This window comes from Dendropsophus ebraccatus, chromosome 9 (assembly GCF_027789765.1).
Source record: "Dendropsophus ebraccatus isolate aDenEbr1 chromosome 9, aDenEbr1.pat, whole genome shotgun sequence".
Classification (NCBI taxonomy): domain Eukaryota; kingdom Metazoa; phylum Chordata; class Amphibia; order Anura; family Hylidae; genus Dendropsophus; species Dendropsophus ebraccatus.
The window spans coordinates 31,194,528-31,211,494 of record NC_091462.1 but is presented as its reverse complement, the minus strand read 5'-3'; the positions used below and the strand labels follow the sequence as shown (position 1 = coordinate 31,211,494).

Below are 16,967 nucleotides of genomic sequence, written 5' to 3'. Positions count from 1 at the left end.
GCATTTCTGTCACTAGTTTATCCTCCCCTCTAGTGACAGATATCCATGCCCATGCGACTCCCCTCATCGATCACCTCCTCTTAAAAACTCCCTTTTTGTCTTAAAAATTAAATGTTTTGATTGGTCGGGGTCTCAATGTTCAGACCCCAAGGTCCCTAAAACGAGCTGAGAGATGCAAGAAGCTAAGCATTTCCCTCCACTCTCTGTCCTATAGAATTATAATGGAGCCCATCTACTGCAGTGAGAAGGGGAGTGACTGTGCGCTTTTCACAGCTTGTTCTAGAGTTCAAAGGCTTAGGACCAGACAGATTAAAAACCTCTGATGTTTCAAGTTTTTTTTTTTTTATAGATACACATTAAAATGAGGAAAATCCCTTCTGCAGGGCTAGTGCAAAAAAAAAAAAAAAAAATTGCCGGGCAACTGCGTTCGCTTCTGGCTGGGAGGTCGCCAGCTGCAGCCAAATCCTTTCTCCACTGCTCGATCTGCAATAAGGACCAGATGGGCTCAGCCGTGCCCCTTCTTCTTGTTTAATTCAAGGCTTATTATTTACCAAACTAAATAGTCCAATTCCTAAAAGTGGCTTCAGTAAGACCCTACAGTCATATTATAACTATCCGAGGGGACGGAGTGATAAGCCGTACTCTGCACTGTACTCTCTGACATGACTGTAGTGTAAGGCAGTATATAGCACAGATATAGCTGTGAACCATTGTCTGACACCTAAGGTCACATGTATCCGCTGGTGACGCTCTGCTTATACATATGGCAGGGTACTGGATTGTTCCTTCACTATTAATAAATCCTGTTTAGTCTTGACGATTCTCTCTAATATTTCTTCACGTCCGTAAAGCAGCTCTGGCTTTGTCAAGAATGTCTTTTCTTATTTTCGGATATGTTGGGTGAAGTTCTAAGACCTGTTGAAGAAAGAAAACACACGGTGACCGAAGAATAAAAGATTACCTATATACAGCTATAGCAACGTTCTTTTATTCTTTTCTGGGATATATTGGTCTACAATGTCTTACAGGGCTTGTTTCTGCTGCATACGTTAGTATGTTATATCTCATAAACCAGCAGGGGGCAGTGCGTCGCTCCACAACTAAGACAGCGCTCACAATGAGGCCTCCATACTGGACCCTGACAGTGGTGGAAGCCCCTAGATTCTTTGGTAAACATCATGTGGTTCCAGTCTGAAGCAGTCCAGGTTTCTCATTGATAACACTGCAAATAATGGCGATGGTGGTGGGCTGTCAATGGCGGGGCATGTAATGGGCGCAGTGACACCATATTTCTAAGCCTCTGGAAATGGTCTGGGCAGAGACAGGTCCTATAATCCACATTATTTGAAAACTTGATGCCAACAGGGCAACCACAAATAGTCTGGAATATTCCAAAGACTCTTTGGAAATGAAAACAGATATGGTGACCATTGTGAGCATGCAGAGAAGAAAAGGGTCTTGTGTCTTTAAAGTGTCACTGTTGTTTAGTTGGTTTTTTTTTCCAGAAATCAATATTACAGGTGATTTTAAGAAACTTTAATTGGGATTATTAGCCGAAAAATGCATTTTTATCATGAAAAAGCAGTTTGAAGCTCTCCCCCCTGTCTTCATGGTTCTCTTATGGAGAGGGGAGGGGTGGAGGGAGATGAGGTTTCATACAGCCCCCACTGTGTAATCCTTTGTTCTCTGCTGGCGACTAATCTCCTTCCTCCCCCCTCTCCATAGATTACACAAGGCTCGACTAATGTAAAAGAGTCGAGATTTCCTGATAATGAACAGTGAATGAGAGAGAGGGGGGGGGGGACTGGGGAAAGTCTTTTTGAATGCAGATAATGGCATATGTGCGTAATAAATCCAAATACAAAGTTTCTTAAAATCGCCTGTACTATTGATTTCTGCAAAAAACAACAAAAAAAAAAAAAAACGCTTTCAGCTGCTGGACGCTGCTGGGTTCCTTTCTTCTAGTACTTTAACGCTCATTCACACGTTCAGTAATTTTTCAGGACAATATATTATGTCCACAATCTTCATCCGCAATCTGCAAAAAATTTTCTGTTGTGCATTCGTAAATCGGATTCAGGAAAAAATGGGAGGGTTGGACCTAAATTGGTCCGTAATTGCAGATCCGTGAGTAAATTACGAATATATTTTTCCGGTGATGTCTTAGGCCTCATTCAAGCTTCAGTATAAAAATTAAAGGGTATTAAAAGGTGTTATCCAGGATTGGAACATCAAAGCTGCCTCCTTCCAAAAACAGCACCACTTCAGTTTTCAGGTTGTGTGTAACATTACAATTGGCTCCTTTTACTTCAATGGAGCTGCAATACCATAGGAAAACTGAGAAAAAGAGTGGCGCTGTTTCTAGGCAAAGACAACCATGTTTTTCTAGGCCTGGATAACACCTTTAAGATGAATGTATTTAGTGTGTGCGTGTGGGGGGGGCAGCTCTGGCAACACGCTTAATCAATGTGAGGTGAGCGGTGATGGATACAGCTACAGATCAGCAAATCGCTCATCTAAACAAAGTAAAGTGCTTTGTTTTATCTGCGCTCCGCTCATCAAGCAGCCGGCCTTTCAGTGCTGCTCCGCTCCCTGCCGCTCCACCCCGGATGCTGGGTAAAGCTGGATTCAATCCTGGGAAACTTCTCCAAGTTTCCCAGGACTGGATTCAGCTTTTCCCCAGAACGTGTGAATGCAGCCTAAGGGTCCTATTCCACGGGCCATTGGGGGCCCGAACAATAATGTAAATAAGCGTTGATCTGCTAGATTGGCGCTCGTTTACTGGGCCTATTACACGGCCCGATAATAGTTTAGAGAGGGCTGCAGGGACATTGTTACCGATGTCCTTGCAGCCCTTGTTTAAACACCATACTTTACCTAAGCATGTTGCAGATCTTCTCCTGCGCTCCTCCTTCCTCCCGGTCTGGCGCCCAGCAGCAGCTTCGGTGCAGCCTGTCTGAGCTGACAGACCGCTCAGCCAATCACTGGCCGTGGCGGTCCTGGCCAGTGATTGGCTAAGCAGTCTGTCAGCTAAGACAGGCTGCACCGAAGCTGCTGCTGCGCGCAGGACCGTGAGGAAGGAGGAGCGCAGGAGAAGACCTGCAACATGTTTAGGGAAAGCACGGTGCTTATAAAATCGTCGGTCGCGCATCGCTATTCCACGCAGCAATGAACGGTCAGTGCCCGATGATTTTAGGTTTGAACCTAAATAAACAATCAGTCGATGACACAATCATCAGCTGATCGTTGTCTCGATTCCACAGAGCGATTATCGCTCCGTGGAGTAGGACCCTAAGACAATACCAAAGGGGACCAATGAAACAGTAGTGCGACATCAATACTGTTGCCTACTGTAACAAAGTGTTTTTGCAGCTAAAAAAAACCCAAAAAACTTTTGACAAGTCTTAGAAACATGCGAAAAGTTTTAATCATTTGGGGTCTGGAAGTTGAGCGCCCCCAGCAATCATTAGAGTCAGGGGAAGCATGCAGATGTGTTTCTTCTGGCTCTAACATTTGCTCCAACTCCACCGCATAGACTGAGTTCCATGGTGCCACTCTCACTGCTTGCAGCCAGCACTAGGGGAGCTGAGAAGCTTAGTGCATACTGAGATATTACTGAGTGCAATGCAAGTCACTGCTGGATCTGAAGCTTTGGATCAGGGAAAAAAAAGACAGAAGTTGATGGACGTTGTTCTATTGTACTAGTGACGCTCTGCAGGAAGAATGGACACTGCAGCTTCATCACAGACGCTATAGCACATGGACATCTATACAGGATCTTACCTTGTGGCAGACATCAATGGCGTCTACATATCTCTTTGCCTTCAGATAGTTAAAAGCCAATTTGTACCCTAAAAATAAAAACGAAATGGGCATCAGATATAACACAGGGTGGCGTGAGATGACTGCTTGGATTAGTAAAAAGATGATGGCTGGCTTTCTTCCAGAAACAGCACCAGCCCATTCCTTATTTTGTGTATGGGTTTTGCGGCTCTGTTTTGCTGAACTGAATAAAGCAGAGTTGTAATACAAACTGAGGAAGTGTGGTGCTGTTCTATTCTGGATAACCCTATTAAAGGGGTATTCCACTCAAACATAACTTTTGATATGTTTCTGCCCATGGTGAGACTAACAGTTCAGTCCATACTTGTTATTATCTATTCAGTCTTCTTCCCCCAGTTCTGAGCTGCTGCTTTTTGCTGAAAACAAAAAAACAGTTTCTCTCTGTCCAAGGACTAGTTTACATCAGCTGTCTCAGAAGGGAGGGGGGAGGAGGGGGAGAGGGAGAGAAAAGGTCACACACAGATTGAGTTTTCAGCAGAAAACAGCAGCTGAGAACTGGGGAAAGGAGGCAGAATACATAATAACATGTGTGGAATGAATTCTTAGCCTTACCATGAGCAGCAATATATTAAAAGTTATGTTTGAGTGGAACACCCCTTTAAGCGCTTTAAAATGGCATATAAAAATGGAAAGGGTATGGTGTTTCAATGCGGGACTGTTCTAAAAAAGTCTAAAGTTTGAATTGGTTGGGCTTTCCATGTTCAGACCCACACAAACTGCTAGACAATGCCACCACAGGAGAAACCAAGCATTACACAGTGCCCATTCACATCAATGGCTTGTCTGTGTAATACAGGACAGTAAACGTCACAAAGAGCAGGAGACGCTCTATGCTACCGCTCTTAACTCTGAGAGAGGAGGATCCTGAATAGAGATGAGTGGACTTAGAGGAAAGGATGGATGCAGCCCCAGGGCTACCTGGAAAACATGGATACAGTCTTTGGCCGATGGCTGTATCCATATTTTCCAGGCAGCCCTAGGGCTGCATCCATCCTCTCCAGCCACCAAGATTCAAAGGTTTGCATCAATCTAAACTTCCTGTCAGTTCACTTATCTCTACTTCTGAGCAGTGCGCCCCCTCTGTTACATTGGTTTTCTATCACAATGTAAAAACAGGACAACCCTTTAAGTTTCTTAGCAGAATTTTTTTCACGGCACATACATTGTACAAAAGATGCTTATGCCAGAGGACCAGTACCGCACATAAAGGAACCCTTTAACCTTCTAGCTCCATTCTGCTCACCGGCCTTCTAAAGACTAATTTTCGGTTTCCCGGAGCAGTCTCTCTGCAGGGATGTCTCCTGGGAATCTCTGATGGGACTGTACATGGGTTATATAATGAGCTGTTCTTTCCACTGGTCCTGTTTTCTGCTAGGAAAGTAATAGTCAGGAGGTGGACGTCAGAAGGCCAGGCTAGGCTTCCTCTGTGGTGGTAACAACTATAAACTCATATATTCCAATGGATGGTTGCTGTACATGAGCGGAGGAGCTCGCAGACGTATGGAGCAAGTGTACAGACTGCTATGTTACTGCTATGTGATTGGATTTACTTTTCATATATGCTTATGATACAGACAGGATTTCTTGTATTCCTATAACTGGGCACATCATCTAAAATGGCTCCCAGAGGGTGGGGAAGTCTTATGGCTGCCTCTACCAGCAGGATCAGTACTGTGTGTCTGGGTGAGGGGCTGTTATGTTCATAGATGTTATATTAAAATAATTAAAAAGAAAATGCTACATCCCGTCTACCTTGTCTCCTTTATATCCTTGTTAATGAAAGAGAAAGGGACAAAGCTGCAATACCACATCTAACCACAAGGTAGTGAGCAATTCAATGGGGGAGATTTATCAAAACATTGTGTAAAGTGAAACTGGCTCAGTTGCCCATAGCAACCAATCAGATTCCACCTTTCATTTTCCAAAGAGTCTGTGAGGAATGAAAGGTGGAATCTGATTGGTTGCTAGGGGCAACTGAGCCAGTTTCACTTTACACCATGTTTGATGCATCTCCCTCTATATCTCCTTTCTGCTAATTGTTGATCTGGGATCAGACGGATTTCTTCAGGGGAATTGATCATCTCTTTCATGTTCCCTGAGCCACAAGTCATCTGTATGATCCTAAGGCTTCTCTCTGCCGGCTGCCTTTGATTGATATAGGGAGAAATCTATCAATAAAGGCCAGTGGGGCAGGAAAAAGTTGCTGATGACTTTGGGTTCAGGCATCATGAAAGTGATCGCCCTTGTGATGACAGGATCACCCTTTAAAGGGGTATTCCACTCAAACATAACTTTTGATATGTAGCTGCCCGTGGTGAGCCCAACAATTCCTCCAGTTCTGAGCTGCCGCTTTTTGCTGAAAACACAAAAATTTGTGTGTGAGCTTTTCTCCACGTCTCACCCTCCCTTCCAAGACAGCTGATGTAAACAAGTTCCTATCTGCAACTTTGTAGCTTCTTTGTAAAGTTGGGAGGTTAATCACAGTAAGTTCATCAGCAACTTGACCTGAGATTAACCCTCCCAGCATTACAAAGAAGCTACAGAGTTGCAGATAAAGCCTGCCAGAGACTTGTTTACATTAAAAGGGAGGGGGAAGGTTTTCAGCGCAAAGTAGCAGCTCAGAACTGGGAGTAGGAGGCTGAATAGATATAATCAAATATGGCATAAATTATCAGTCTCACCATAGGCAGAAACATATGAAATGTTATGTTTGAGTGGAATACCCCTTTAAGGCACAAATGTTAAATCTTGAAAGGGAAAACTATCAGTAGGTTTATAGATACCTGTTCTTTCTTCCTTCAGTGGCGCTGTTTTTTGGTAGTTTACTCTGAAGCAGATATGTAAATGTCCCTTTACCTTTCAGTGCACTGTCCCCCGCCGCCTCCTACTTATGCATATTCATATATACATAAGTAGCCAAGTCTACTTAGAGAGCGAGAGAAGGAGGGGACAAGCGAGCGTGAAGAGCAGAGGAACACCCCAAGTGCACCAAACAGACTCATTTACATATAGGTTTTAGATTAAAATACTGGAAAACAGCGCCACCTAGGGAAGAAAAAATACTGGGGCTGGAATCACCAGCTCAGCTGGCATATGAACCTGCTGATCATCCTTTTGTATGGCTATGTGTATGAATTGGTGCATGTGTCTCTATGTAATATGATTAATCCTTGACTACTGTGTATGTTGGTGGCCGTGCATTATTAAGCCTGGGCCTATTAGTTATTCCGTCCTCCTCCCAATAAAAACAACCACAGTCTGTATCCTTGGGGCAGTGATGTCATTCCTGCTTACCGACAGTGGGGTTTGTCTGGTTCCCATACTTCCAGGCCAGTTCATAGTTGCTGGCTGCATCTTTATACGCTTGCTCTTTTTCCATTATGTATCCAGTGTATTCATAAGCCTTGCAGCAGGACTGGAACAAGGGAGTAACAGAGAAAGATTACTATAAGACCCGAGGTTTCCATGATTACTGTCGTTTCACGTACCATCCTCATATGAATGCATATTTAGTGTTATACTCCATACAAAAAAATTCCTCTAATCCGGCTAATCTGGAACCTTTGATAATCTGACACATAACTACATGATAAACTTGAATCTAAACCTCGACTGTCAAAGAAAAAGAGAGCTGGAAGCACACAGCTCCATATCATGTGTAGTGGTCGTGCTGGGTTACTGCAGCTCAGCTCCTATTCACTTCAATAAGCTGCAGTAACCCAGTATGGCCACTACACAATGTACGGAGCTGTCTGTGTCTAACACTTTTCTCTGTTTATGTGGGCTCTGTGGCTCTTGCAAACAGCTGATTGGCCAGGTATGCCAGACCCCCACCAGTCTAACATTGACACCTATCCTGAGGATATGCCAACAATAAATGTAAACCAGAACACCAATTTAAAGTGGTAGTGGCATCTCAACATCAACACATGGAAACACTCCTTTCCATGCAGGCATTGCAGAAGGTCTTTCCCTACCCCCTGAACTCCATCTATATTCTATTAGCTGCTGGGAAAATAACCGTGAAGTCAGTCCCTTTAAAGGCGCTATTACATGTGTTGACAGTGAGCTGGTAAGATCATCAGGGGTAGGGCCATAGGAGATAGTGGTGGTTTGCTATCGCCACTCCTATTGCAAGAAGTGGCAGCAGATCGTCGCCAGGCTGATCATTGCCGTTTAAGCCTGTTGAAAGACAACCATCAGCCGATGCATGTTGCATGACTGTGCATGTTGGCTGATCGGTCTTCTATTACACAAAACGATTATCGTCCGTAACGACCGATATATCGGACCAATACGGCCAATAATAGCTTTGTGTTACTGTCACTTTAAAATAAAAACATTTGGACATGCCATACAGAAACAACGACAGTTCTGATTGGTTGGGGATTTGGTAACGAGATATATAAGGAAGGGTGGTCAAGGTCTAAATGATTCTGCTTCATTTACTGACATCTCAGCTTAACACCAAGATGACTTCTACAATCCCGGAATACTTCGAGGGGATTAGTGTGAATAATATGGAATATCACATAGGCTGAATACAAATGAGCTTTTTTTTTTTTTTTAAAGTTCATCTGCGTATGAATGAGAAGTAGTCAGTAAGGCAGTCAGTATTGTCAGTGTAATTGCTTCTGGAAAGGGAACATTAGAAGCCCTTAGAGGATTCTTCTTCCCTCTGATGAAAGGTATTTTTCTGATAATGCTCGCTAGTAATCGTCTTTTTCTATCTAGAGTCAATTATGAGAAAACCTAATTTTTATTACAATTAAGGACATGGGAATGAGTTTTACAGTTCCCTCAAATGCATTTTTAACAATCTCCAGCAATTTCTATGTACACCAAAGGAGGATTTACTGGCATGTGCAAAAAATCCAAGCGCCACAACCCCCCCCCCCCCCCCTCTCATACATACCCTGTTATGACGCAGGCAGCGTTTCAGGAGCTCGCCCGCCATGTCGTACTTTCCTGACTGGATGTAAATGTCCGCCAGGAGCAATAGACTCTTTTCAAACTCCTCGGCTTCTACTGGGGTCCAGTTCATTTTGGAAATTCTTTTCAACTGGTTCCTGGCTCTTGGGGTTTGCTTCAATATCATGTAGGCAGTGGCCATGCCCAAAAGAGCGGGCACATGGTCCTTCTAGGAGAGGAAATTGTATGGTTACTATGGCACACAACACTATAATAATAATAATAATAATAATAATAATAATAATAATAATAATAGTGATACAAATGTCTTTTCTACACAACACTTATTTTTACCTCCTAGTCATTTGCTGCGGATGTTACTGATATAGAGAGAAGGAACTAGCTATATGTGCCTTACTTGGGAGGCGAAAATTGTTTTCCCAGAAGCTGTGCATTATTTTCACAAGGACTCGCCTTGTATCATATCTCGGTCCACTTGAACCGATACTGTGAACTGCTAACATGTCTTGTGTTGTACTATATATGTATCCAATAAAAAGATTTTGGGGAAAATAAAATAAAATAATAATAAAAAACTTAAGACTAGAACTGTAAAGGTCTGACATGTAGGGTCGAATAGGGTAGGGACATGATAGGGTACAGGTGGGTAGCTATATACTATGCCAGTGATAATCAGATATATGCATCACCATAAATGAATCTGTCCCTGTCATGTTGGCTTAGCACTGTTGCCTTGCAGCGCTCTGGTTCTGGGGATCTGCAAGGAGTTTCTATGTTCTTCAATTTTCTCCCACATCCAAAAAGACACAGATCAGTGAATTTAGATGGTAAGGGTACTAGTACACGGGCCAATGGGGGCCCGATAATAACTGTAAACAAGTGCTAGATCGGTGCTCATTTACTGGGCCTATTACACGACCCGATAATCGTTTAACAAGGGCTGCAGGGACATAGTTACCGATGTCCTTGTAGCCCTTGCTAAACTAGCATACATTACCTATCCATGGTCCAGGGCTTCTCTTGTGTGCAGCTTCTCACCAGGTCCCGCGCACTGCAGCTTCAGAGCGGCCTGTCGGCTAAGGCAGAGTGCTCTGAAGTTGTAGCGCGCGGGACCCGGGGAGAAGCAGACCGTAAGAGAAGCCCTTGACCATGGGATAGGTAATGTATTTACTTTGCAAATTGTCAGCTGCTGGTCGCGCACCGCTATTACACGTAGCGATGCGCGGTCAGTGGCCAACAATTATAGGTCCAAACCTATATAAGCGATCAGCCGATGACAACAATCATCGGCTGATCATTGTGTTTATTACACGGAACGATAATCGTCCGATAGGGCCGATTTGGTTCATTATCGTTCAGTGTAATAGTACCCTAAGCCTCAATGGGAACAGGGACCAATTTGAATGATGACAAGTAGAGATGAGTGCAACTCCAGCATGCTCAAGTCCGATCCTTCAGCATTTGCATACTGGTGGCTGAAGGAGTTGGATGTAGCCCTAGGCAGTCCGGGAACACATGGCTGCAGCCCTGGTATTCAATCAGGTTTTCTCATTTCTAATGACAAGCTGTGTACAGCTCTGCAAAATATGTGGGTGCTATATAAATAAAGCCATTATTATTGCTATTGTAAGATGTAACGGAAAGGAACACAACACAGGCATACTGTCGCCATCACCTCCGCAGCGGCCACTTCAGTAAACGTGTTCAGAGCACGCTCCACATTTGCTTTTTGTTTGGTTGCCATTAGGCAATAGTTCTCCATGATCCGGAGCTGGATGTGACCCTGAAGAGTCTGTGGCTTTAGTTCTTTGAGAAGTTTCTCGGTGGTCCTGACAGCGAGCTGCACCGATTCCTGCCTCTCAGTGGAATTCCTACAAACACAAAATGTGCACGTCTCATATTATATATACAGATAAACACTTCAAATCATCACTAGTTGGCTGCACTTCTTCTCTGATAAAGTGAATAGGCCGGATGAGCGGGCCCTGTAAAGGCTCTGCAGACCAGGAACCATCTCACTGATCAGCGCACATTTGTAGCACTAGATCAGCCGTGTAAAAGGACCCTGTGGTTGTCGGACAGCAACCTTTTAGTGACCTTTAAGAGCCTTTATTTTATCATTCTGGCAGCCTAAGATCTATAACATTTATATTTTTTTCCACACAAACATATAAGGGCTTATTGGGGGGGAAAAGCTGCAGTTTTCACCATTTGGCAACATTTTAGGATTCATATAAAACTTATCAAATGTTTTCTTTTTTTAAAGGAAAAATAAAAAAGGACTGTTGAGTGAACTGTGTAGCGGTTCTCTCCCTTCTCCTGCCGGACACGGATCAATGATATCAGTGCCGGGCAGGAGAGGAATCTGGAAATTATGTGATTCACGTACAATTCCTACACGTACAAGCCCCATAGTAACTTACCAAGAACGGGGGCTGAGGGACTTTCAGTGATGTCAGATTCATGTGGTTAGTCACATGACTGAGGAGTATACAGATACTGTAAGTAGGGACAATCTGTATAAAAAAATTGTGTGTGTGTCTGTCTGTATGAAGCTGATCTCTGCGTGTCTGTATATTGATGTAGTAGAACTGTGTGTCCGTCTGTCTGTCACCGACCTCTGTGTCTCTATATTGATATAGCAGCACCGTGTGTCTGTCTGGCGCCGAGCTCTATGTCTGTATATTGATGTAGCAGCATTGTGTGTGTGTGTGTGTGTGTGTGTCTGTACATTAATGTAGTAGAACTGTGTATGTGTACTGTACATGCAGCAGAGCTGTCCAAGTGTGGGTATAATGTACTGTCATGGAGAGTGTTAAAGTGGCTCTATAATCTGAACAAACATTGATCCCTTCACAGTAGGGCTGGGCGATTAATCGAATTAATTCGATTAATCGTCCAGAACGTTGAAATCGATTAGATTTTTTGTGAAAATCGTAAATTCGATTTTCACAAAAAATCATTTCGGGCTGCGGTGCCGGGGAGGAGCTGAGAGAAGGGGGGTTGCGGTGCAGGCCGGCGGGAGAGCCGTAGAGGGGCGGTGTGGGTGAGCGGGGAGAAGATGCTGGGTGGCCAGGCTGGAGAGGGGCGGTGCAGTGCCGGCGGCCTCCAGCCACTGACAGCGCCGCCGCTGACCTGCCCCCGCCCCTTCCACTGAGCGTCCCACTCCCCTCCCGGCCAGATATGGAGGTCCCGGGTCTGTGGAGGAGGAGGCCGCAGGGACTACAGTAGGTGGTGATCGCGGCGCTGCTCGTCCTGGAGCTATACAGCGGGAACGGGGGGCTCGCTGCAGACCCCCGTTCCCGCTGTATAGCTCCGTGACCCGCAGCTATGCGATCACCACCTACTGTAGTCCCTGCGGCCTCCTCCTCCACAGACCCGGGACCTCCATATCTGGCCGGGAGGGGAGCGTGTGTGTGGAGGTGAGAGGAGGAGGAGATGTATGTGCCCTCCTGCTCCAATCACCTCCAGCTGCACCAGTCACCCCCCAGTCCCCTCAGTGTCCCCCCAATCCCCTCATTGTTCCCTCAGTGTCCCCCCCCCAGTCCCCTTCAGTGTCCCCCCCGTCCCCTCATTGTTCCCTCAGTGTCCCCCCCCCCGTCCCCTTCAGTGTGTCAACCCCCAGTCCCCTTCAGTGTCCCCCCCCAGTCCCCTTCAGTGTCCCCCCCCAGTCCCCTTCAGTGTGTCCCCCCCAGTCCCCTCATTGTTCCCTCAGTGTCCCCCCCCCAATCCCCTCAGTGTTCCCTCAGTGTCCCCCCCAGTCCCCTCAGTGTCCCCCCCAGTCCCCTCAGTGTCCCCCCCCAGTCCCCTCAGTGTCCCCCCCCAGTCCCCTCAGTGTCCCCCCCAGTCCCCTCAGTGTCCCCCCCAGTCCCCTCAGTGTCCCCCATTGTCCCTCCAGTCCCCTCAGTCTCCCCCCCAGTCCCCTCAGTGTCCCCCCAGTCCCCTCAGTGTCCCCCAGTCCCCTCAGTGTCCCCCCAGTCCCCTCAGTGTCCCCTTTAGTGTCCCCCATTGTCCCTCCAGTCCCCCAGTGTCACCCCAGTCCCCTTTAGTGTCACCCCAGTCCCCTTTAGTGTCACCCCAGTCCCCTTTAGTGTCACCCCAGTCCCCTTTAGTGTCCCCCAGTGTCACCCCAGTCCCCTTTAGTGTCACCCCAGTCCCCTTTAGTGTCCCCCAGTGTCACCCCAGTCCCCTTTAGTGTCCCCCATTGTCCCTCCAGTCCCCCAGGGTCACCCCAGTCCCCTTTAGTGTCCCCCATTGTCCCTCCAGTCCCCCAGGGTCACCCCAGTCCCCTTTAGTGTCCCCCAGTCCCCTTTAGTGTCCCCCAGTCCCCTTTAGTGTCCCCCAGTCCCCTTTAGTGTCCCCCATTGTCCCTCCAGTCCCCCAGTGTCACCCCAGTCCCCTTTAGTGTCACCCCAGTCCCCTTTAGTGTCACCCCAGTCCCCTTTAGTGTCACCCCAGTCCCCTTTAGTGTCCCCCAGTGTCACCCCAGTCCCCTTTAGTGTCACCCCAGTCCCCTTTAGTGTCCCCCAGTGTCACCCCAGTCCCCTTTAGTGTCCCCCAGGGTCACCCCAGTCCCCTTTAGTGTCCCCTTTAGTGTCCTCCAGTCCCCTTTAGTGTCACCCCAGTCCCCTTTAGTGTCACCCCAGTCCCCTTCAGTTTTACCCCAGTCACCCCTCATCTATACCTGTACTACTACACCCCCTATCCACTATACCTCCACTACTACACCCTACGTAGATGGAGGCACAAACATGATTTCCTATACTATATGGGGCCTCTGTTACACTGGAAATCAATACAGTTGTTGTCTAAAATATTAAAATAGTATCTGATGCTGCAGGGAGAAAATGTTCTGTTTATTTAGCAAAAAAGGAAAAAAAATCGAGATTTAAATCGAGAATCGTCAAAAAATTTTAAAAAAAAATCGAGATTTTATTTTTTGCCCATATCGCCCAGCCCTACTTCACAGCATTAACCACCCTGTTTTGAGTTGTCTAAATTAGGGATGTGTTTAGGAAAACTAGTGAAGTGTCTTATAAAGCAAAAAATACAGACCTATGTGCAAATCATTGCTTTACACTATAAGTGCAATGGAGCAATAAAAAAAATGCATTCTAAGTTGTCCATATGCTTTTACCTCTACTGCTAATGCTCTGTCCCTCCCTTTACACTACAGCCCGGCCTGTTATGTACAAGCAATATATATATATATATATATATATATATATTATCATTTCCATACCCCAGGTCACCATCCAGATTGTCAAAGACCTCTCCTCCTACTGTTTCATTATCAGGATTCAGGCAGATCTCAATCATGTTATAGACTGCGTTCTGACCCCAGTCGCTGTCTTTACGGGCTTTATTGAAATGTCGAAGGGCGTCATTGGGCTCACCGGTATACCTAGAAAACAAAAAGACCAATACTCAATGGGCAACATTACTTGTAGACCTGAACAAAGTCCCAGAGTGACTGTCACTTTTAAAAGAAAGAAGACTTTTGACATGTCCGGGCCTGGGTGTACTGTGATCTCTCCTGTTTACTTCAATGGAATTGAGCTGCAATATGGCACAAATAATGAAAAACACCACTGGAATCGGAGCACCTAGGGTTATAATTTATATGAACACTTTTTTTTTTTTATGGTGGCGCTAAAGGAAAGTTGAACACAATACAAGGGAATTAGCCTCACTACATGACAATGTGGCTAGTCCTTGTACTCCTCCTGCTGCAGGTGTGCTGCACACTCATAACACATTCACTTAACATAAAGTGGCAAGTGATCACACCCCAAGATCTCAGGTCTTAGGGCCCTATTCCACCGGACGATTATCGTTAGCAGAATCGTTAACGATTACCGATCTCAAACGACCGCTATTGCGAAAGAGCTGAAAACGTTCACTCATTTCCATGGAACGATAATCGTTACTTATGATCGTAATTGCGATCGTTTCTTCTTCCGTATTTCTTCGCTATTGCGTTCGTATCTATTGCGAACGACTGAACGATGTCCTATTCAATGCGAACGATTTGCGAACGTTTTGCGAACGAGCAACGATAAAAATAGGTCCAGGTCTTATAAAGCGATCAATGATTTCTCGTTCGGTCGTTAATCGTTACTGCATTTCAACCGAACGATTATCGTTTAGATTCGAACGATTTAACGATAATCTGAACGATAATCGTCCGGTGGAATAGGGCCCTTAGGATTCCTCCAAGCTGCTACTGCACAAGGAATCCCTGTGGGTTCTCTAGAAACTGCACAAATGCAGAAGCCTCTGTATACAGGAACAAACAACTGTGCAGTAACCCGCTCCATGTTACACTAGAGTCCTCCACTTAAAGCAGAAGTCTGGTGAATTCTAAGCCCATATTCACACATCAGCATTATTTTTAGTGATGAGATTTGTCACAACTCAGGGAAAATTCCTGTCCCTGCTGATGGACTGGCCGCTCAGCCAATCAGTGTCTGAAGCGGCTTCCCACCCCAGTCACTGACTGGCTGAGCGTCCAGTCCATCAGCCAGGTTGTGATGTTGACACCCCAGAGATCCCGGAGCCTGGCTGGGGTCCCGCCGTCGCTCCAGCCGCTCCCTGCAGGCACGAGGAGAGTTGTTATTTGGAATAAATCCCCCTCCCCCCCTGATGGCTTTTAGAAATTGTTGGACTTCTCCTTTAATAATGATCTACCAGGATTTCTGTACACTTCTTGCGCAGCACCACACACTATTAATGGGCTAGAAATGGACGTACCATAGATATAACCCTCGGCAATAGTGAAAGCCAGGCTCCAGCTTTGCTCTAGATGAGTGTTTCTCTGCCAGATCAAGAAACTTTGGTATTTCTTCAAGTTTTCCTGCTCTTCTCAAGAGGTCAACCAGGCGAGCAAGAGTGGCGTAATTGTCTGTAAAGAAGAAAAAAAATAGGTCTGAGCTCATCGGCAGGAAATATGGAGAACGGCTTACACAACAACTCTCCACTGACATTACTGTATTATTACGAAAAGAATCTCTTGTGATCCGCTGAGTGATCCAAGTTGTTGGTTCTGTCCGCACGCTCCATAATACAATGTACGTACATCTGTTGTGTGTGAATAACTAAACAGCTGTATGCTAACAATGAGAATGGTAACTGGACTGGACCACATTGGAATAAAAGTCTGTATGGTGTTTAGATGGTCTGCATATTATATATTATGCCTATTACCCAGTGACATTGTAAAAACTCTTTAAAGGGGTTATCCAGGAGTAGAAAAGGCACAGCTGTCACCCCTGTCCTAAGGTTATGTGTGGTATTACAATTCAGCTCCATTCACTTCAATGGAACTAAGCTGCAAAACCCACAGCCAAACTGATGACAGGAGGGGTGCGGTTTCTAAAGGAAAGCTGCCATGTTTTTCTAACACTGGATGACCTGTTTAAGTAAGGGTCGAGTATCACTTAAGGGGATGCTACCCCCTATAGGAGCACTAGAAGGAAGCAGTTTTCCTTTTACTAGAGAGCTACTTTGCATGTATTATTATTATGGCGCATTGCATGGCCTATGTTAGTCGCCATTCCCCAGTTTAGCAGTCTCTTCGATGAGACACATCACCTCTCTTAAAACTCATCTTGGCTTGACAATCCCCATACATAAGTGCAGTTACAACTCCTCTTCTCCTTATAGACTTGGTATTCAGGTAGAATTACAGTGGCTGGTTGTATTCTGTCATTAGTGTTGTAGGTGAAATCGCTTGTTCTGCTGACATCATCACACTGGTGTGTAAGGGTCCTTACGGGACTATGTACGGACACAAAGTAGCGCCAATCTGCAAGATTGGCGCTAGTATGTAGTGAATGTACAAGAGGTGATAAACCGCACAATCGGGTCACACGAATGACGGCTGTATCATTCATGTGGACATTGGCTGCCCCCATCTCCTGTTTACGCGGAGAGATGTGCGGCCAATAAATATAAGTTTCACAAAAAGATCCAATCAGCTGTTTGCTTGTTCGTCGGCTGATCTCTGCCACTTTTACACAATTGAGTGTTCCTAGAAATGCCACTTCCGTGTAAAAGGGCCGTAACTGTATTATTTCCTCTGAGGTCTACGGTGATTTCCGTGAGACTTTTTTGAGTAGGTTGGATTCAGATAATCTCTGTTCCATTAGTTTTCCTTTGACTTTGGTGGCCAAAATAACATAGTATGATGC

The 16,967-nt window shown here is 45.4% G+C and overlaps 1 protein-coding gene across 2 annotated transcripts in view; it reads right to left on the bottom strand.

Annotated features, from left to right (window-relative positions):
• Window positions 1–325: 325 nt before the first annotated feature.
• TTC21B (tetratricopeptide repeat domain 21B) overlaps window positions 326–16,967 on the bottom strand; it is a 60,017-nt gene continuing 43,375 nt past the window's right edge. Inside the window, exons 23-30 of one of the 2 annotated variants that reach the window (XM_069982870.1) lie at window positions 15,529–15,679; window positions 14,018–14,179; window positions 10,451–10,646; window positions 8,759–8,983; window positions 7,138–7,258; window positions 5,087–5,214; window positions 3,784–3,851; window positions 326–915 (exon numbers count right to left, since the gene is read on the bottom strand). In XM_069982870.1, the coding sequence (XP_069838971.1) occupies window positions 3,825–3,851; window positions 5,087–5,214; window positions 7,138–7,258; window positions 8,759–8,983; window positions 10,451–10,646; window positions 14,018–14,179; window positions 15,529–15,679 (1,010 nt within the window). In that variant the 3' untranslated portion in view covers window positions 326–915; window positions 3,784–3,824. The remainder of the gene's footprint in view (window positions 916–3,783; window positions 3,852–5,086; window positions 5,215–7,137; window positions 7,259–8,758; window positions 8,984–10,450; window positions 10,647–14,017; window positions 14,180–15,528; window positions 15,680–16,967) is intronic. The other variant, XM_069982871.1, reaches the window with a different exon arrangement.